Source organism: Cibotium barometz, chromosome 18 (genome assembly GCF_041138505.1).
Source record: "Cibotium barometz isolate CiBa-2024 chromosome 18, ASM4113850v1, whole genome shotgun sequence".
NCBI lineage: Eukaryota > Viridiplantae > Streptophyta > Polypodiopsida > Cyatheales > Cibotiaceae > Cibotium > Cibotium barometz.
Window position 1 is genome coordinate 22,833,945 of NC_141063.1, and position 22,822 is coordinate 22,856,766.

The window sequence follows — 22,822 nt, forward strand, 5'->3', positions numbered from 1 at the left end:
AGATAGCCCTCTCTTGGAGCAAGCACAAGAGAAAGGATGGCAACGATAGGACGGTTCAATGCGAAAGACGCAACCAGGAGGGTGCAGATGGCAGTACACAGTGGGCTGGAGTATGGGGAAGGGGGCTCAGCAACGAACAGTTGGAGAAGAAGAAAAAGATATATTAATGTCTTGCACAAAGTGGGTGTAGAGGATACGGGGGTGTGAGTGTGGAGAGGGAGCTATCCATCGATGTGTGATAGGGATCCATAAAGGAAGTCCAATATCAACAAGGGGGTGAGGAGAACCCCTAGATCTACAGGGCAGAGGAGAAGGTGGGACGAGATGGCAACTACAGTTGCTCGATGGTGGGCGAGGATCTCATCGCCATAGTCTAGCTTCATAGCAAAGCAAACTTTCCCCCCCCCCCCCCCCCCCCCCCCCCCCCCCCTTAAAGAGATCAGAAACAAACCCTCTATGCCTGCCCCAAGTGCAACTAAGCATCAAGCTTACTAGATCCAACCTGTTAAGCAACAGAAAACATAACCAAAAAAACTGTCCATGTGTGAGTTCCTAAAGCTAAAAATAGTAGATCTACTAGCTTTTCACCACAGAAGCCAAAACCTTGATACAGAAGGGGATACAGAAGGGGGGGACTTGGAGCATGTCCGGATATAGAACTGAACATGTCCCTGGTATCTTTGAAAGGCTTCTAACATGACAGATTGATGCTTTAATTCATCAAAAGGGGTAACAGGTTACTATATTTCTCAAACTATGGCTTCCCACCTTTATTACTGAAAAATGAGTTGTAGCATCAGCCACCATCGCCCACAAGAAAAATGCAGAGGGGCCGGTGGATAGATGGTATATGACTGCTTAGAACAATGCTAAGAACTGTGCTTATTTAGGTGTATGTCTAAGAACCTCTTTTTGAAACACCTATGAGGACAAGTTTTGTTTTACCAAGCCCCTGTTTGGTCTGTCAATCGCATGTGAATTACACTACAGAATTTTATGGTACACGGCAACTGCAATGGCAGCCTCACGGAACCAAGCAGCAGCTGCCATGGCCCCTGGATCCGGAACACTCGATAGGATATCAGCCGAGATATAGCTAGATCGCCCAGCCTGAAAGTGAACAGCACAGACGAATTCATTTAGATACAAATCTGTTCTTCAACTAATAAACCATTAAGAACATTAATTGGAAGAAAGTTCAAAAATAGATGGCACTACTATGTAAAATCACAGCCTAACATCAAATTAGCAACATGAATGCAAAAAAGAACATTTCAAGAAAAGGAGTATTGCAAGCAGACATTAAATCTTCTTTTTAATCCTTGAGTAGATCCTTCTGCAGTCTCAAGGTTTGGTACCTGCTCAGAGGTAGCTTGGTCTTCCCGCCCGAAGGTGTTACCAACAGGGACCAGCAGGGATTTGAACTCAGGAACTCCCCTCCCCAGTCACAAGCCCTGACCGGTGGGCTACGCGCCTATCGGCCATCTTACAAAGAACAGTTTATCACTCTAGGGCTGGTGGGAGTAGCTAAAGTTCAACAGGGGTGCATGTTACAAATGGGAAAGGCATTGGGTAGATGCCTGCTAGCCAACAGACTGCTGGACTTTGTAAAGATGCTATCCAAACCAGCATGTATGATAGTCCTTGGCACTGTGCTTACGCATTCGCAAGAACTTGGGGTTGAGTTTTGGTTTTGTTATAAGCTAAGTCCTTGAACTTTGTTCTATGCTATCCCCTAAACATCTTAGATTGAAAACTGGGTTTTATTCTTGCTGAAGGAAGTTCTGGATTGTTGTACTACACTACAGCTCCTATCCCCTCGACATCTTAAATTGAAAACTGGGTTTTATTCTTGCTGACAAGGAAGTTTGGGAACAAGGAAGTTTGGGATTGTTGTATTACACTACAGCTGAATACTCTCTTGTTGAAGGGCTGTGAGTGTATTCTATGATTGCTTAACAGTAAGTGTCACCTTGATACCCACTGCTGTGGTGTCCCTGGTAGAGATACTAGTTACTGAAGCCAGGGTGCACCTTTTAACAAATGCCACTTACAAAAAAACATATGAACAATGACTTTCCTGTAACCAACTCGGTTATAACCCCCACTTATCTGGACAAGACTTTTCCTGTGATCAACTCTACCATAGGAACCACTATCCTTCAATTACTGAGGAGCTCTCCCACTGAGCTAACAGAAATGTTTTCCTGTGCATTGCATACCACCCAAAGCCCCTCCCCTGAAAACCTTCTTCAAGACCTAACAAAGTCCTGCCACTGATCCAAAATACTGATGAGGATTCAGATGCGTTTGGGCGGGCAGTGAATGGTGCAGTTGCGTGCAGCGCTCAGGTATGGGGAGCTTCCTGTAAGGCTTTTTCACTAAGAACAAGAATCAGCAACCTGAGACTATTAAGGCCTCTCAGCAAAGAGAAGGGTGGTAGAAAAGGAGCCCGAGCAGCGCAGACAGCAGAGGAAAGGGCAATGCGGGCAGCAGGGAAGCGCGACCAGCAGGGAAGCGGGGGCAGCAGAGGCGAGGGGAGCTAACTTGCTAAGGGGCAGAGAGGGCAGCGGGTCCCTCCTCTTCACTGCCCTTTCCTCAGCCTTGCTCAAGAACAGATTCTCTTAAACAAGGTTCAAGTCGGACTCTTTTTTCGATTAGCATCATGGCCAATAAATCCCCTCCGGCCAGGCGAACCATCCAGTTTTCACAAGTACCATCAGGGGTTGTTTGAAACGGGTTTCCTAAAAGTTTCAAACGCGTTTCAAACGGGTTTCGTAAAATCAGCCCAAAGTTTCCTACCTACAGGTTTTTGCATGTACAAAATTTCAAATATATACTTTTAAAAAAAATGTAAAAATAACACTAAATGCATAGAATACATGGAAACACCAATTTGAAGCCTACAGTCTTTGAATCACAAATAACAAAAGAATCGCACAGATTTCGACGTTAGATCTGGGACCAAAAAAGTCAAAAAATTTGCTTGAAAAAAACGCATTTCCTACAAGGAAATGTTTCCAAGTTTCCTTCCCTGTAGGAAATGTGTTTCCTAAACTACTATGCACAAGACGAGCTTGCTGCCCTCTTTGCCAAATTCGGCGTTAGTGACTCATTGGAAAAATATTTGGCTCACACCCCTCCTGTATCCAGCAGGCCCGTGACTGGGTACTAGCCACCTTCACACTTCGTGCTCCATTTTAAAGATGTAAGGCTACTTGGGAAAGGATTCTTCCAAGTAGACTTTGATGCAGAGGAGGCAGCCTCAAATGTGCTCAAGGGCAGTCCCTTCCCTTTGCGCCCAAGGAAGATTTTCTTCCTACCCTACACCAGCTACTTTGATCCCATCGTAGAAGATTCGAACCATTACCCTACTACTTTCAGGTTCCCAAGTCTTCCTCATGCTTATTGGCAGGCCATTGGGGCAGCCTTTGGGCTGGTCCTCCTAGTCTCTCTCTCGATTTGTAGGTCTCTCCCTTCCAAGTATGCTTCAATTCTGCTAACGCAATATAAGAGATTCCCAAATTTAACCCGAGCCATTGTTTTTGGCAACATGTATATTTAGGGTTCTGACACAGGCTAAATTGTGAAATCCTTTCTCTGTACTAAGGTGAATGCGGAGATGAAGGCTTTTGCAAAGAGGACGAAGGCTGTGGCGAAGATGAAGACGAAGCAAACAGGTCCTGTGATTCAAATCGGCAATGGTGTTTGCTTTCTGCGTAGCCAAGGCTTCAGCGTCTCCATGTTCTGCAGGTAAGTGTTCCTGAGGAGGCTCTAGAATACATGTAAAAGGTTTGGCAGAGCTTGTTGTAAAAGCTAACATGCACTTGCCCCAGTCTATGACTCTCTTGGCACCAAAGTCCTTTACAGAGATGCAGAAGTTAAACTCGAAGAAGGCGTGTGGAACGGTTGGGTTGGAGGTACTGCACAAGGGCATCAGTGACGCAGAGAATGCACAAGGATACATCGATTTTGACATGCCACACATGGATGAGGCAGATGCTGGGAGCAAAAAGCGCAAGGCGTGTGGGAAGCATGAGGCAGATGCTGGGAACAAAAGACACAAGGCGTGTGGGAAGGTTGGCCCGCACATTGGCGTTAGTGATACTCAGAACATGCCGCCCATGGATGAGGCAGATGCTGGAAACAAAAGGCACAAGGTGTGTGGGAAGGATGAGGCAGAGATGCTGGGAACAAAAGACACAAGGCGTGTGGGAAGGATGAGGCAGATGCTGGGAACAAAAGACGCAAGGCGTGTGGGAAGGTTGGCCTGCACATTGGCATTAGTGATGCTGAGAACATGCCGCCCATGGAGGCAGATACTGGGAACAAAAGGCGCAGGCGTGTGGAAAGGATGAGGCAGATGCTGGGAACAAAAGGCACAAGGCGTGTGGGAAGGTTGGCCCGCACATTATCATTAGTGATGCTGAGAACATAGAGGGATGCATGGATTATGGAATGCCGCCCATGGATGAGGTAAATGCTAGGACAAAAGGCGAGTGGGAGGGTTGGCCTGCACATTGGCATCAGTGATGCTGAGCACGGAGAAGGATGCATGGATTTTAACATGCCACCTATGGATGCAGGGAACAAAGGACACGGCGTGTGGAAAGCCTGGTTTGCACATTGACATCTGTGATGCTAAGAATGAAGACAGACACATTGAATGTGACATGCCACCCATGGATGAGGCATATGCTGGGAACAAAGGACACATGGAATTTGACATGCCACCCTTCGACGATGCAAGTTTGCCACATATTGATGAGGCAAATGCTGATGACATGCCACCCATTGATGATGCAGACTTGCCACATGTCGACATTGGAAATTGGCTTCACCACCTTCAAGGTGACGCGTTGGGTTAACCATAGCCTAGGGTTAGGCATCTTAAGTGGGGGGATTAGTAGCTTTTATGAGACGTGCTATATTTGGCTCTTGGTTTATAGGAGGCCTATATAAGTCACTTTATGGATATGTTTGAGAGAGCTGTCCTCAGACCTGGACTCGAAGCCTTGAGACTACTCCGTACTTACATCCGGTGGGTGTGTACTGGTGGTATGGGACGCGAGGGACTTTGCACGTGGAGCCATGTCTCGGATGCTACTGTCCCCCCGTGCTTGGGGGTGAGCCGGAATGGCTCTATGGTTTGGCGGTGAGCTGGATGCTATGTCCTTATGTTTCCATGCTTATGATTAATTGCAAGGTTTATCTGGTTGGGGCTTTACATTGGTATCACAGCAAGACCTGCTCCGATTAAGCTTGGAAATCTCCGACAGGAGGAGAGGAGAAAATCCATCGCCCGGATCTTCCGGATCTTCCGGAGCTTAAGTCGTCGGGTTGCTTTTTTTCTTTCCAAGCTTTGGGTGGTATGGGACGCTTGGACGGAAGGCGGGGAGTAATTGGACTTGAGGGAGAAGATCAGTGTGGTTGGATGTGTGGGAGTTTTGCAAATAACTCCATATCCATGTGAAAAAGCAGTGGGTAAGCATCATGCTTTTTGGTGCTTTTTCGAGTTTTGTACGGGGGCATTGTTCACCCTAAAACCTTATCTGTACCCGTCGTCATGTGCTTTTGCGTCTCTAGGTTTCACCCCATAGCTTTTTCTCCATGGGTGAACTATTAGGGTTTCTATGCGGGCTGGTCACCCTGTCTACGAGTGGTATGCATAGATTTAAGGTCAACCAAGAGCTGCTGTGAACAGCCCTGCTGATCGCCATGAACGGGAGGACAGAGGGATGTGAAGAGATGAGCATGCATGGAGGTTTTGACTGTGCTGTATGGGTGCTGTTCAGAGCACACAGAGAGGGGAAAAGCACTGCTGTGAGTCGATTCAGGCTGTCCTTAGTGACTACCCATGTGTGGTTATGGTACCCATGTGTGGGCATGCCCGGGTGTGAAGGGGGACGCCCCATAACTGGGCTGGACAGCCAGGATATGGGCGCATATCACTAGGGGCCGAGTACTCCATATATGGCATGTAGGTGCGTGTGGTGTGTGAAGAAGCACACGTGGTGCTTTTTGCCTAAAACAGGTCGATTTGGAGCTTTTCTGGAGGGCGCACAACCGAGATGCTTTTTTTTGAACCGAGTATGCTTTTTCTGGTGTTTGGTCACTTAAGCACATAGAATTCTTAAGTCTACCAGAAGTTGTGCTTTTTGACACCCCGAACTGCCTGCTTTTGGGTTTCCTTCTTGTGCATTACTTTTCTTCTCTGCTTTCGCCTGTTTGGAAAAGTTTAGACCACCACCTCAAGCTTTTACTCTCTTTACAAGTGCTCTTTCCGGACTGATTCATGGCTGAATACATGGATACCTCGGTTTCATCTGTGGAGGTGTCTGGACCTTTGTCAGCCTCTCCTGCAACAACTCAACCTGGAGTAACTACAGTATCTGTTGCTCCTATGCACGGTGGTGATACAGCTCAACCCAGTATACCACAGGTGTTCCCTCAGTATGTGGGACAACCCATACCCGCTTTACAGACAGGTGTGGATCCTAATCTTTTACAAGCTTTTTCTCAGTTTGCTGCTCCGTACAGGCTATGTGCAACCTCCTCTACCTTCAACACAGCCTTCTCCTATTCCTCGACCTCCTACATCTCCACAAGTGGATACTTTGTATGCCACTGTACTTGATCTGCAACGACAACTCACAGAGCTACGCTCCCAGGCTTCCCAAGCTTGAGTTAGTAATCCTCCTCCTTTGCAAGTGCCTTTTCACTTGGAATCGCTTTCCAGTGAGAAGAAAGAGTGTGAGGAGCTTTACTTGGATAGCTGGCTTGGGAAGTGGACCGTTTTTTTTAATTTGTACAGATACATTGATGCTCAGCGTATTTTAGTCAAATTCAAATTATGCTTCAGCATAAGGCGTTCGCCTGGTGGAAGGACCTCTGACAACATGGGCTGATTTTCAGCAGCTGTTTAAGCAACAGTTTGTCTCGATCAACAAAATTGAAAACTTTCGTACGTTGTTCAAACTCGAGGTGAGTCTGCACGCAAGAACCAAAAATCCTCTAAAGACAAGAAGCGAGGTAGTGTTGCAACGTCCCAGGATGGTCAGTAGTCATAGCGCAATCCCAAAAAGCGCTCGAGAGGCAAAAGAAGATCCGCTCCGCAAACTGAAGAACAGGTAGCAAAGGCGAAGAAAGAGAACTTGTGCTTCGAGCGCAACCAGCCCGGTCATCATTATCGGGATTGTCCGAAGAAGGTCCGAAGAAGAAGTCTTCAAGGGGTAAGACTTTGGTACATATTAGGGAACTACAAGGTAACTCTTTGATCTCTTCTGTTGAAATTCATCATTTGGCTTCAAGTAGTTGCCGTGGATGTTAGATAAGTGAATCTTCCTCTGCTCCACACGATCTCCTCCAAGTTAAGGGATTTGTAGGCGGCCAAAGGGTGCGGGTTCTATTTGACAATCGTTCTACTCACAATTTTATTTCTTCACGTTTGGTACACACACTTCGGCTACCCACAGAGGCAAGTGATCATCGATAAATTGGTCAACCTTGCTCGGGGTGCAGACGTGGAAGTGTGAGATCAAACGGTGCCTAGGCTCGAAACATTGTTAGTGGTGAATAGGCTAGCTAAATATGGCAAGACGAGGGATGTAGAACAGGTTAGGTGTGGGGCTGATTTGGCATGTTGTATAAATGGCTTGTGTATGTCTCCCAATGAAAGGGTTGGTGATGGATCTGGGGCCTTCTTTTTCTCCAAGGGGTGCCATGTATCTAAGCTGTTTGCACAAAAAAAGAGTTGGCACAATTCTCAAGCTCGCTTTGGCAAGATCGTACGCTTCTTCTAACGGATGTGGCAACGAAAGACACTACATTTTGCGTGCAAGGATTCGTGCAAGGATTCGCCCAATCTCCTTTTCTCATAGGAGATCAAGCCATGTGGCCACACTTTATCATCATACCACTTGTACTCAAGTTGTGAGCCCATCAAGCATTTGGCAGTGTAACAAAAGGTGTGTGGGAGAATGGCTTGGATTGATTTGTGCATAGTAGATGTGAGGTGTTTTATGACAACTAGGAGTAGTGATGAGAGGTCAAGGTTAGCTATATGGTGGTATAAGAGATCAATGTAGACTATGTCTAACTCATAATTAAAGTGGATGCAAGTGAATGTGAGTGTGGGGATCTAGGGGGGGTGTGTCAAGGAGATGAAAGCTATGGTGAAGACAAGGTGAGTGTGATCTGCCTAGATGGTTGGTGGTGTGGGTTGATGTATTCCTAGGAATGACAGAAGAGTAGGTGACTCCACCAAGTAATCCATGGTGCAAGAGTTGTCCCTATGGGGGAAAAACATATCAAGCTATTTGATGCGGACCACTTAGACATCCAATTGTAGATCGACAACTCATGCATGGCCCCCATGTCTAAGAAACTTGTCATATGTGATAATGTGTCTAGCGTCTCGTGATGATCACTATAGCCCCAACTCCATGTCCTGGTTTATCGGTCTCATAAACTCTCGTTTGTTCATGATGGTGAACTCTATGTAATCCGGGGTGACGTCCCCCATGGATTTTCTAATGTAAACTCAACTCAGGATTTGGCTAAGGATATATATGAATCTCTTTTTGATCCAAATTATGTGTCTTTTTGTCGTTTCAATGATCTTTTCAATTCTGAAATTTTGTTAAGATCATCTGCTTTGGAGTGTATTTCTATCTCAAGCAATAGTTGTACTAAAGAACAACAAATTCTGGATGATATTTTAAATGAGTTTAGTAATGTATTTCCTAGCAAAATCTTTTTTGGGATTCACTGGCTTTTTCAGGAAGTTCATCAAGAATTATGCCAAGATTGCCGGCCCTTTGACTAAACTCTTAAAGGGGGTGAGAAGCAAGAAAGGCAAGATAAGTCCTCCGGTGGCTTGGAGTGACCCATTTGGACCGATGTTTTAAAGCACCGAAGGAGCTTTTTACCTCAACGCCTATTTTGTTGATTGTGGATCCCAATAAACCTTTTGTGGTTGAAACGGATGCCAGCAATTATGCAATAGGTGCTGGCCTATTCCAGGATGGGAGGCCCATAGCATTTGAAAGTAAAAAGCTTTCAGATTCACACATGAGGTACCCTACCCAGGAAAAGGAGCTTCTGGCTGTTGTCCATGCGATGAAAATCTAGAGACACTATTTGTATGGGTCTCGATTTGTAGTCTGGATAGATCACCATTCGTTGAAGTATATTTGTGATCAGCCTGACTTGAGGGGTTGGAAGGCCAAATGGGTTGACCTCATGCAAGAGTTTTGACTTTGAGATCCGTTACCGTAGGGGACGACCAATCGGGTTGCTAATGCCCTTAGTAGGATCCCCGAGGTCAATGCTATCTCTTTTGCTGAGATAACGATTGACTTTTATCTCTCTCTCAAAGGGCGTTGCCAACAAGATTCCCATTTTCGTCGAATCTGGCAATTGGTCCAGACCGGAAGCAGCCTGCGAGATCCGAGTGTTCCAGACACTCTAGTGAGTGCTGCTGAGAGAAAGATATTGAAAAAGTATTCCAGTATAGGTGGAATATTGTTCAAGGATGGCAAGGTTTGTGTGCCCAGTGATCTGGACATCCAAACTTTGATATTGCATGAGTGCCATGACGCACCTAGTGCAGGACACCCAAGCATACATAGAACCTTAGCCTTGGTTGGCCAGCATTTTTACTGGCCGCGCATGAAGTCCTTTGTTGAGGACTATGTGCGGAAGTGTTCCCAGTGCAAGCTTAACAAAGCTGAAAGGCTTAGAGCTGGTGGGTTGTTACATCCTTTGCAAATTCTTGAGAACAAATGGCAAAGTATCTCGATGGATTTTGTAGTTGGATTACCGCAGACTAATAAGGGCCATGACTCAATCTGGGTTGTTGTAGACCGATTGATGAAGATGGCAAGATTTATCTCTACTAAGTTGATAGTGAAGAGTCACAAGTTGACTCAGCTTTTTGTGGAGCAGTTGTACAAGCTTTATGGACTGGCTGAGGAGATTGTTAGTGACAGGGATCCCAAATTCACTGCACAATTCTAGCAATCCGTAACACACTTGAGTATGTCATCTTCAGATCATCCTGAGTCGGATGGTCAGACGGAGAGGACTAACCAAACTATGGAGGATATGTTGAGGCCCGAGGGCGTATGTCTCCAAGAGACACTCTGAGTGGGAAAGGTACCTCCCATAGATTGAGTTTGCTTATAATAGTAGTAAGCATGCGGCTACTGGTTATAGCCCATTCATGCTTATGTATGGTTATCGACCAAAGTCACCTATAGCCGTTGGGCTAAGGGGAGTCAAATTGCAATCAGTACTGGACTTCTTGCAAGATATGCAAGACATGCTGAAAATTGCAAGGGAAAGCGTAAACAGTGCTCAAGATCGCACTCAGTTTTACGCAACCAACGACGAACCCCTAGAGCCTTACAAGAGGGCATGTGGGTGTATCTTAAAGTCCCAAAGGACTCTAAAACGATGAGAACTGGTAAGGTTTACAAGCTGTCTTCTCGATATTGTGGTCCTTATCAAGTCACAAAGAAGATTAGTGAGGTAGCCTATCGGTTAGCACTTCCTTCTGGAATCAAGAATCACCCTGTTTTTCACATCAGTTGTTTAAAGGAACGCCTGGGTGAAGGTGATGAGATTGTCCCAGTGGAGGAGATCCCTAACCTCGAGGACATGACTACGTATATTCCCCTAGAGCCCGAGTTGGTTCTGGATCAATGTACTAAACGGTCTCGATATACCGTTTATTCACAGTACTTGATCAAGTGGAAGGGCCGGTCTGAGATCGAGGCTACGTGGGAGTAAGTGCGTAGTTTGAAGAGTCGATTCCCTGAATTCATTGTTGAGGACATCAATGGTTCATAAGGGGGGAAGTATGTTACGTCCCAAGGCTAATCAAGGTTATGACCCTCGGGTTGGGTTAAGTTAGGCATCTTAGGTGGGGGGGATTAGTAGCTTTTATGAGACATGTGCTATATTTGGCTCCTCGTTTATAGGAGGCCTATATAAGTCACTTTATGGGTTAGTTTGAGAGAGAGCTCCTCAAACCTGGACTCGAAGCCTTGAGACTACTTCGTGCTTACATCCGGTGGATGTGTACTGGTGATATGGGACGCCAGGGACTTTGCACGTGGAGCCATGTCTCGGATGCAACTGTCCCCCCGTGCTCAGGGGTGAGCCTGAATGGCTCTATGGTTGGGCGGTGAGCTTGATGCTATGTCCTTATGTTTCCATGCTTATGCTTAATCGCAGGGTTTATCTGGTTGGGGCTTTACAACCACAGCTGCCGCATAAGATGGAGGAGATTGTCCCAAAGCTTGCATCATTAGCACACACAATGCTCCCTACCGAACAGACCATGGTGCGTGTGTGGGTGAATGCAAATGTGCTCACTAACTCTTTATAGAGTCTCTCCTTAATTAGCCTCTCGACTTGTTGTACCAGGGACTCTCTTTGTTTAAGATCTTTCTCTGTCATCCTCTTTTTATTTGCCAACAACTTGAGCTCTTTGTCATAAACTTCACCAATCACTCGCAAGTATTGCCGCCATATTGGTGCCAATGCAACATTCTTACCTTTCACCAGCTCATCTTTTGCCTCTTTCACAAAACCATCAATAGCTGGGAATGACAATGTCACAACTTTCTTGCGCTAATAAGCAATAGTCAAGAATGTCAGAAAGCATGGAAGTAGGGAAGCTCCCAAAATAGCAGAACCTGAAACCTCTATGGTCCCAACATCGGCACTACCAACGAAAAGACCATTTTCATCCTTTTTATTTGAAAACCTTGGCCTGCTTACACCATTGATTGCCCTGCCCATACATCTTGCTCCATGAAATTATGAGGCAAGAGAGTTCTGTCCGAAAACGCTCTTATGAATGAGATATTTGGCTTAATAGAATGCTTGGCTGTACTTGGTGACCCCACAAAACAACTGCTGTAGTACACCTTTGTTTGACCACTATTATTTATGTTCACCATTAGCCTTGCAATTGCTAAAATCGGGTGCTTCAATCTATTGGGATCTGATTTTAGGCAACAGGAGAGGCTGCTCTTCGCAGGTTGATAGTTAGCAAGTATTGACACACACTTCTCGTCCGTCCTTGACCTGCTCAATCCAAAGACCCTAGAGAAAACTAGTTGATGTTCGCATGCTTCTGTCCTACGCTGCCTTCTCTTGCTCATCATGCATGATCCATGCACAGTTCTCACCCTAAAGGTGGTGAAGCCAATTTCCATCATCGACATGTGGCAAGTCTGCAATGTGCATCTTCGATGGGTGGCATGTCATCAGCATTTGCCTCATAAATATGTGGCAAACTTGCATCATCTAAGGGTAGCATGTAACATTCCATGTGTCCTTTGTTCCTAGCATATGCCTCATCCACGGGTGGCATGTCGCAATCAATGTGTCTTTCTTCATTCTTAGCATCACAGATGTCAATGTGCAAACCAATCTTTCCACACGCCATGTGCCCTTTGTTCCCCGCATCCATAGGTGGCATGTTAAAATCCATGCATCCTTTTCCATACTCAGAACCATTGATGCCAATATGCAGGCCAACCCTCCCACACGACTTGTGTCCTAGCATTCGCCTCATCCATGGGCGGCATGCCATAATCCATGCATCCTTCTGCGTTTTCAACATCACTAATGCCAATGTGTGGGCCAACCTTCCCACACGCCTTGTGTCTTTTGTTCCAGCATCTGCCTCATCCTTCCTGCACGCCTTGTGCCTTTTGTTCCCAGCATCTACCTCATCCATGGGCAGCATGTTCTCACCATCACTAATGCCAATGTGTGGGCCAACCTTCCCACACGCCTTGCATCTTTTGTTCCCAGTATCTGCCTCATCCTTTACACACGCCTTGCATCTTTTGATCCCAGCATCTGCCTCATCCTTCCCACACGCCTTGTGCCTTTTGCTCCCAGCATCTGCCTCATCCATGGGCGGCATGTTCTCAGCATGGCTTGCGTCTTTTGTTCCCAACATCCGCCTCATCCTTCCCACACGCCTGGCGCCTTTTGTTCCCAGCGTCTGCCTCATCCATGGGCGGCATGTTCTCAGCATGGCTTGCGTCTTTTGTTCCCAACATCCGCCTCATCCTTCCCACCCGCCTTGCGCCTTTTGTTGCCAGCATTAGCATCTGCCTCATCCATGCGTGGCATGTCAAAATCCGTGTATCCTTCTGTGTTCTCTGTGTCACTGATGCCAATGTGCAATACCTCCAACCCAATCTTTCCACACACCTTCTCCAAGTTTAGCTTTTGCATCTCAGTAAAGGACTCATGCACCAACAGAATCATAGACTAGGGCAAGTGCATGTTAGCTTTTGCAACAAGCTCTGCCAAACCTTTTGACATGCATTCTCGAGCCTCCTCACCCTCCTCAGTAACACTTACCTGCAGAAGCTCAAGGGGTGTGGGCATGGATACACTGAAGCCTTGGCTACGCAGAAAGCAAACGCCATTGCCAATTTGAATCGCAGGACCTGTCTGCTTTGTCTTCATCTTGTATCCAAAAAAGAAGCACTAAGTTGCAATGTGAGGCGTCATGCTTGACAAATGTTAAGGGTACAACTCAGGGTCAACTTGGGATAGATCTGTGGCTCGAGTGGTGGCTGCCTTATTGACCACTAAATGAGGGTGATAGATTTCACTTCAGGGATGGGGCAATCGCCTCAATACTCAAATGAATTGCATTTCCACTTAAGCATAAGAAGCACCTTAAAACACTGGAACTAAAGGATCACCCATCCCACACCTAAAGAAGGTGTGAGGACGCTGGGGTGTGAACTCAAATTCATGAATTGATGGAACTATTAATGCGACTCATGGCGGTGATGAAATTGAGATCGTTGATGATTACACCAAAAAGAGACCTCACCATATGCTCAAGATATGACCGGTCTCGTGATTTTTGAACTAGTTGTTTTTCATGAATGAGTGCAATTATAATTGATTATGCACAGTTGATTGGTGAAGAGAGTGAAATTGCACCTCTAAATGGAAGAGGGTGCATGAATGTGCTGAAAACTGTACGTATGCATGATTTTATGTGCAACAAAGTACCTTTGCACCCAATTTTGAGAGCCTTTGAGCTGGGTGACTGTTGTATCACAAAAATCTCAAGTAGAGGCTCTCATCTCTTGGTCCCTCGATTTACAATCGCACTCTACAAGTATTCAACCAGTTCACAGCACTAATGCATAGTTCTTAAATTGCGTGTATTTTATCTTTTAAATGCAAGCATCAAAATTACTTTGCCCAGTTTCTTATGCGCTTTTTACTTTCGAATTGATTCATGTTATTGATTACTTTAAACTCTTTCTGCATGCAATTTCTCAACTTTTTTAGAAACTAGCACCATCTGTTGGTTTTCATTCCAAGCTATTTGCACCCAAGCCCACAAAAGGTAACTCTGCCTTTGGATTGGCCAATATGGTGTTTCAAGTCGCAGAATTAATTCCTCACAATGTTACTTTGGTGACATGATTCTATTTTGTACATGTCACAAGTAGAAAGTACTTTAAAATTACTAGTTAATATGTTCAAATTACCTCAAAACTAAAATACTTCAAATCATCTTATACAAAAACTTCTTGACAGACACCAATGCATGGTCAGTCACACAAGCACTGCAAGTCTTTATTGAAAGTAATTAATCACCAAAACTTCCAGAGCACCTCAACCATGTTCAAGAACACAACTTCCATGCTTGCACATCCAAGAAGGGGGTCTCTAGAGAACTCCATTCCAGGTACAGAATGCTCAACAATTATTTCAGGTCAATGGTGGATATAGCTCACTATGATTCCCCACAAGATGTAAGGGAAAATGCCACATTTGTTTACATGTCTCTTCTTCTGTAGAGAACATTGCATATTAAGCCAGGTTAAGAAAGTTCAACCCAGTTAAGTGATTGAAAACATAAATCTATTGTGTATTAAGTGAATGGATCTGATCATGCACAATTGAGTTGCTGAGAAGTTCACAACGAGCTCCTGCTTTTTAATTACTTTAATTTTCAAGGAAAAACTGGAAAATAGAAGCATAAAAGTTTCTGATAACTATTCTAAAAACTTGCTGACGATATGCTTGAGTTACAAAAACATATTATTTTGTGGTCTTCTTAACTCCGCAGTCTCTCGTCTTGTCTATCAATAAATGGGAGGCTTAATAGGAGCAGTAACTGGTAAGTAAGAAGCATCAGCATCACCTTGACACCACCGAGCCCAAGATTTTGATATCCCATCCATGGAACTTTTTTCCTGTGTATATCCCCCATTTCCTTAGAAATAGAGGTGCCTAGGCAGAGAGGAAGGATGAGTGGTGGGAGAAAATATGGCCAAAAGGAGAATCGGGCTGCACATGACCACTGTAAGGAAGATATGGCAGGTAAGGAGATCAGGTCTTTAGTACTTACAAACACGAAAAGCAACAAGGGTCGGAAGGCTGGGGGACTGAGCTGTTAGTAGGAACTAGCTTTGCTACATATCCTTACGTCTTTTTAGTCCATATCTAGTTCTCTGAAGACTTGTCATGAAAATCCTAGAAGTCAATGTCAATACAGCAACATGAAAGGTTGTAAGCTGCCTTAATTTGTGCTCGTGTGGTACACTGATTGATCATGCGATTGAGCTTGGGTGGTCCAGACGCCCACGACTACGGAGGAGGGCATCCCAGCATAGACGGAGGTTGTAGCGGCGGATTCGGATTATTCTTGCGACACATGCGGGACACCCAGTCAGGGTGCTGACCACAGAGGATATTGAGGAGATCCGCCAACGTCCGATGCGGCACATATTATGAGATGGAGGCACCTCCATAGTGTACCCCCCCGTCCCACATGATATTGTATCCCCTCACTGTACTCCACTCACCTCCATAGCGTACCCCCCCCCCCCCCCTCACTATATTCACACCCTATAAGGGTTTCTGTTTACCTTCCAGTTCTAGTTTCATTTTCTAGGTGCCAGTAGTATCATCTTTATTTTTCATTTTCTGGTTTTTTTATCCAGACATTGTATCAGATCCACCATGATGTAACTTTTTGGCCTCATAGGTCATTAGGGCCTTTTGAAGACGTTAATATAATATTTCATTTCATTTCATTTCATTTCTCTCTCTCTCTCTCTCTCTCTCTCTCTCTCTCTCTCTCTCTCTCTCTCTCTCTCTCTCTTCGCCCTCGCTCGCCCGCCTCTCTCCCTGTTCGCTGTTCGCCCCTGCTCGCCGCCCTCTCTCTGTTTCGCTTCCGCTGCCCTCTCCCTGTTTGCTGTTCGCACCCCCCCTCTCCCTCTGTTCGCTTCCGCCGCCCTCTCTCTCTCTCTCTCTCTCTCTCTCTCTCTCTCTTCGCCTGCTCTCTCCCGCCTGGGCTGGCCCGTCACTCCGCCTCCCTCTCCCCACCCAGGCCCCCAAGGCAGCAACATAACTCTCTCTCTGCTGAATCTCTTCTCTTTTCTCTACATGGCATGCGCCCCCCCCCCCCCCCCCCCCCCCCCCCCCCCCCCGGCGGCGCGGCTGCTGCTGTTTCAAGTTGCGCGCAGGTGTCATGGATTAATTTCCAGTCCATTGGCTGTGGGAAGTACTGCAAAAAGTCATGGCCAAGACTGGAGTTAAAGAGGAGCTTGTGAAGGTGGAGGACAAGCTCAGCACAATTATCAAAGAAAACAAGAAGATGGTCGACTCTTCCGTTACCGCAATCATAAACCGCCTCTCCAAACTCGAGAAGGGATTTGACAAAATCCAAGAGCTCGAATAGAGAACATCCAAGCAAGAGGCTGAGATTTCAGCCTTAAAGGAGGAACTAGTGGAGGCCAAATTGCATGCTAAAAGTCAAGCGGCTGAAATCTCAGCCCTCAAAAAGGAGTTGGAAGCCACTTCACAAGGCAAGCTTGAGGATGAAAAATTTCAGCCGTCCTTTATTGAAGAGCTGAGTACCATCAAGGAACAAATGAGGATCATTCGAGAGGAGGAGGAGCAACATAAAGAGAAGACATCTTCATGGGTGGAGGTGATCACAGAGACACAAAAGAAGATGGACGAGGCGGAGAAATGGATCGAGGTCGCCAAATCGCCATCCATCCCCACTCCCACCATCATCAACATGACCCTTGAAGAGGAGCAAAGGAGGAAAACCCGGGCCTTACATGTACGAGTGTCCGGTCTAAAAGACCGTGATGATGCGGAAGGGGAAACCAAGGAGCTCTTCTATATGATGGGCATTGAAGCCACGCACACAAAGGCATGGAGAGTGGGAAAGAAGAGAGAAGGTAGTGGTGAATCTTCTAAGGAGAGAGCACTTATCATTCGTTTCCCCTCCATGGAAGCGAAGAAGGGCATCTTGAAGAGACGTCCTACACTCAAGAAGACGGGAAAATTTCTTGGAGATGACCTCACACTCTCGCAACTTGCCCACATGAAAGAAGTTATGCCCGAGATAAGGGCAGCCCGAGAGAAAGGGAAAGTGGCCTTCTATAGAGATGGTAGAGTGGTGATTATGGAGAGGCGCTCTTCATGACGGCGCGAGACCTATGGGACTACACTCAAAGTTGCTACTTGGAATTGTAATGGATCTCTACGCCTTGATGTAGGGGCTTTTGAGGATAGTTTCACTGGGAGGGACATTATCTTCTACTGTGAGACGCATCAGGCTCCTGGACAGTCCATGCCACATGTTAGTGGATACCGATGGGAGAGCTTGTAGACAAGAGACTCGTTCAGAGCATAGAGGACAGGGCTCAGGAGGAGTGGCAATATTGTTTAGAGAGGAGCTGCAGCCACTGATACATATAGTCCGCAGAGATGAGCAAGCTAGGTACATGTGGGTTAGACTGAGGGCAGATATCTCTACATTGCTATATGCTATTTCGCTCCTAGTACATCAGTGTATGCATCACCTAGCGGGCATTTTGGATGATGACATTTGGGAGTTCTCCAAGGATGGTGACATCATTCTCATGGGGGACTTCAATGCCAGGACCGCCCATAACCAGACAGTATTTTATGATACCTCAGAGGAGATGTTGAGGGAGCTTGATGTTAGGGATATGGGCCTATCTAGACTCTCACAGGATGAGGAACATACAGTGTATGGGTGGTATTTGATAGACATGGGGACTACACATGGATTGGCCATCCTAGATGGCCTACAGAGATTCCCGACAGTGGGCGGTTTCACTAGCGTTCTACGTCGGTCGGTATGGTGCTAGTACAGTGGACTATGTTATGGGTCAGCCCAGTCTCATTCCCTCTTTTCAAGATTTTATGGTAGGCACTAGGCCGGTTGGAGTAGCAGTAGATCATGCTATCTTGTACTTCACTCTCACATTTCAGTTCAGCACCGCTCCATTGGGACAGGTCTCCACACACATTCGTTATACCTTTACGAGGGAGACTGACACCGTGTACACGGATGAGATATACAGAAGCTTATGTGCCCAGGAGCCGGGACGGCCATTAGATGAGCTCACTCAGATATTGATAGAGGCGCTCCATGCTGCAACATCAGAGGCATATCCCCATAGTCAGCCTACACGGAGACGATCTGGGAACATGCCCCAGTACAGCTGGTATGATGAGGAGTGCAGAGAGATGAGGATCAGATTACAAAGAGAGGTGCTCATGGGTGTTACCGCTCACAGACAGTCACGGATTACCTTCCGGCACCTAGTGCAACGAAAGAAGAGGAATTATCTTGCTCAGTTAGAGAGGGATTTGTATCAGTTATTTATGAGTCAAGACTCAGGCGAGGCATGGAGACTATTCCATGAGCATTCACCATCACCAGCCATTACCTCCACAGAGATTTGGGGTGAGTATGTAGCATCCCTGAACACAACACCAGGACAGCCGCCCCTACCAGACCCATCGGAGCCATGCCCAGAGACATGTGCTTTCTTTACTGCTGAGATGGTAAGGAAAGCTATTGACAGGATGAGGACTGGGAGAGCATATGATCATGATGGTTTGGTAGCAGAGCACTTTATTCATGCCAGAGATATGCTTGCAGAGCTTATTGCTATGATGTTTAATTGAGCCATGTGTGACGGTTTTCCTGAGACTTGGAATATGTCCACGATTGTGCCTATCTTCAAGTCAGGGGATCCCATGCTTCCTGGGAATTATCGTACCATCATGATTGGTCACACATTGGCTAAATTATATGCATCTATTCTTGAGCAGGAGTTGAGTAGATGGGCAGAGAGAGAGGGCATACGTGCATCAGGGCAGGTAGGGTTCAGGAGAGGTTTCTCCACTCTTGACCATATCTTGACACTCAGAGCTATTATTGAGGAGGGCAGATTATATGGTAGGAGGATTTATTGTTGCTTTGTGGATTTCCGCAAAGCTTTTGACACAGTACCGAGAGCCAGACTGATGCGCAGACTACAGGAGATGGGAGTGCCCACAGAGCTGATTTGGGGAATCATGGCTTTATACAAGACAGTTGTGGGGCAAGTACGTACTACTCAGGGTATATCTGAGATGGTTCACTCCACTATTGGGGTGAAACAGGGCTGCCCCCTTTCTCCCACCTTATTTGGGATGTATGTGGATGAGGTTTCGGACTATGTAGAGCAGGAGGTTGACAGAGGAGCACAGCTAGCAAGGACATGGATTCCGCTGTTATTGTATGCTGATGATATTGTGCTGATCTCAGATTCTCCAGAGGGGATGCAGCGTTATTTAGATGCATTGCACATGTTTGCACAGGACAGTGGATTGTCTGTTAACCTTGGTAAATCCAAGGTGATGGTGTTTAACACCACAACACAGTGGGTTAGGAGGTCAGTACCCACCTTTACATATGGTCAGGAGACAGTGGAGTATACAGATGCATATACTTACCTTGGTGTGGTTTTTAGTGGCCCACTATTTTCCTTGAGGAGAGCAGCGGAGACCAGATTGACCAAAGCTTATGCAGCATTGGGGAGACTAGAGAGGATGTGTTCGCAGGTTCAATTTCAGGAACCTCGAACAAAGCTCTGGCTCTTTGACACTTTGGTCACTTCAGCCATGCTGTATGGAGTGGAGATATGGGGACCCTCAATGGATCACCACAGCCGAGCTAGTAGCACTGATGGATGGAGATGTATGGAGAGGCCCTTGGTTTCTATGATTTCCCGGATGATTAGGGCCAAGGCCTCCGTACCACATGATATTATCCGTGCAGAGATGGCTGCCCCTCCATTGGTAGTAGAGACATTTACTCGATCAGTCTCCTTTATACATAGCACTTGGGCTCTCCCTAGAGACAGATATGCTCGCTTAGCCCTGGAGTCTTCACGACAGTTGGCATCACAGGGAGACGATCATGTTGACAGCTTGGTTCCAACTGCATGGCTTTAGTATGGACAGGCTACCTCCATTTCAATACTCCCTGGATGCACCCTCCCTCTCTCTCACACGGCAGAGATTACCAGACTTATCAGGCAGGACTTGACTTAGGAGCTTGGTACGAAGATGGCTTTCTATAGAGATCTTCTTCTCCACCTCACGGAGGATGGGTTTGTGATTAGACCCAGCTACATGGATACTCATCTTTCTCATGGGGTACGGTGTGCTATTGGTCAAATGCGCACATCCTCACACCAGCTAGAGATTGAGACTGGCAGATTCAGAGGAGTACCAGCTGAGGCCAAGATTTGTTAGTTGTGCCAGATGGAGCCAGAGACAGAGTTACATTACATACGTCATTGTCCAATATATTATGAGATACGAGGCCGTTTTCACTGCCTGTTCAGAGAGGGTTTCAGACCACTTTCTAGAGTCGTGAGATACCAGGATCAGAGATGCCTCGGATTTGCTGGAGCTGCGTAGACATAGAGAGGGTCTCTTGAGAGGGAGGGGATCAGAGAGGGAGAGACACCTACAAAGGCAGATTACAGACTTCTTTCGACCAGAGATTGAGCAGTCGGGCCAGCAGGCATTGCAGCTAGCCCTAGAGTATAGCCGCACCAGAGGTACACTGATTGATCGGACTATAGAGCTGGGGCGGTCCAAGCGCCCCAAGATGAGAGGCCCATCCCGACACCGGCGGAGACTACAACAGAGGATCAGGACCATACTAGCACGGCATGGGAGACGTCCAGTCAGAGTACTCACCATGGAGGACATTGAGGATATCCGCCATCGACCGATGAGAGACATCTTTGGATAGTGATGTATATGATGCTTACCTTTGTTGCTGGAGTTTTCCTTCCCAGATGTTGTCCATTAGGAGCTCCTAGTACCTTACTTTTCCTCATAGTTGTTGTTTCAGTTTCAGTTTCAGTTAGTTGTTTAGTTGTTTTAGCTTTTCTTACACAGACATTGTATCAGATCCACCTATTGTTGTAACCTTTTTGGTCTTATAGGTCATTTTGGCCTTTTGAGGACATTAATATATCATTTCACTTCATTTCTCTCTCCTACACTATTTGGGCTATACATCGATGAGGTGGCTGACTTCATTGGTCACGGTGGTGGGGACAGGGTAGACATCTCAAGTACCACAGTCCACATTATGCTATATGCAAATGATATTATTCTAGTCTCTGAGTCGCGGATGGGACTACAGCACCATCTCCATGCACTCGATGACTTCTGCACACAGAGGGGGCTTACAGTGAACCTTGGGAAAATCAAGGCCATGATTTTCCACACCTCAGGGCCGGTTCATCGACAGGCCATCTTCACACTAGCAGGAGGACATGTAGTGGTGGTAGACTCATGTGTACCTGTGTACCTGGGGATTACATTTACGACTCCGCCAGGAAGATTTACTATGGCACAGGCAGCCAAGGATAGACTCACATGAGGGTATGGAGCTCTGGCCATGCTAGAGAGACAATGTCACCAAGCACACTTCCAGGAGCCCCGCACAAAGGCTTGGTTGTTTGACACACTAGTTAGCCCTGCTTTGATGTATGCTTTTATGGGCACCTGGGCTCGCCACCTCCACATGGTCTCAGATAGAGAGGCCTCAGATTCTCATGCTCTCACGGATCGACTCTCTCATAGAGCTTTTGAGGCGTCCAGGCAGCTCGCAGAGAGTGGAGACAGGAGATCATGGTATTCACAGATGATACAGTGGCTCACTCAGCATGGTCTTGACATAGATCACCTGCAAACTTTCCAGTATGATATACATGCACCACACATCCAGCTCTCTCACAGTGAGAGGAACAGAGTCCTTCACCAGGATTTATGGCAGCGATACACTCAAGAGACTTGGATCACACGCAGTCAGCCTCTACCGCCGAAGATGCTATACTACAGAGATCAGTTTATGCGTATCTCAACGGATGGATTCATACAGAGACCTGGATACATGGATGTGTACATGCCTCACAGTGCCCGAGTGGTGATTGGCCAGCTCAGAGTGTCATCAAACCAGCTTGAGATTGAGGCAGGTAGGGCAGCATGGTTTCCCAGAGCAGAGAGAAAGCAGACTATGCCAGGAGGAGGTTGAGAGTGAGGAACATTATGTATGCAGATGCAGAGCATATACTGTCATTAGAGAGAGATACACCACCATCTTCAGTGGACATCCCTCACTCTGCCAGATCATGGAGTCCGCAGACCAGTGCAGATTTGGCCAGTTCTTGCTAGAGAGACAACGCCACAGAGAGACACTGCTGCGGACTCATACCACAGGGAGAGGTGGGCGACAACTCCAGCTCACTGATTTCTTCCAGAGATCTATCCCAGTGCCTATCCTTACACAGGAGGGGGTTACACTTCAGCGCGCTGCGGACCTCCGAGCCAGACAGAGACCAAGAGCACCAGGCTACCAGACTCCCAGACTACATCAGAGGGAGATCACAGAGATACAAGCTCGACATCA

The 22,822-nt window shown here is 46.6% G+C and overlaps 1 protein-coding gene across 3 annotated transcripts in view; it reads right to left on the reverse strand.

Annotated features, from left to right (window-relative positions):
• Nucleotides 1-745: 745 nt before the first annotated feature.
• LOC147629081 (putative 3,4-dihydroxy-2-butanone kinase) overlaps nucleotides 746-22,822 on the reverse strand; it is a 97,581-nt gene continuing 75,504 nt past the window's right edge. For 2 of the 3 annotated variants that reach the window (XM_086812326.1, XM_086812327.1), the window contains exon 20: nucleotides 746-1,110. In XM_086812326.1, the coding sequence (XP_086668452.1) occupies nucleotides 985-1,110 (126 nt within the window). In that variant the 3' untranslated portion in view covers nucleotides 746-984. Of the gene's footprint in view, nucleotides 1,111-14,514; nucleotides 14,859-22,822 lie in introns of those variants that run through there. The other variant, XM_086812325.1, reaches the window with a different exon arrangement.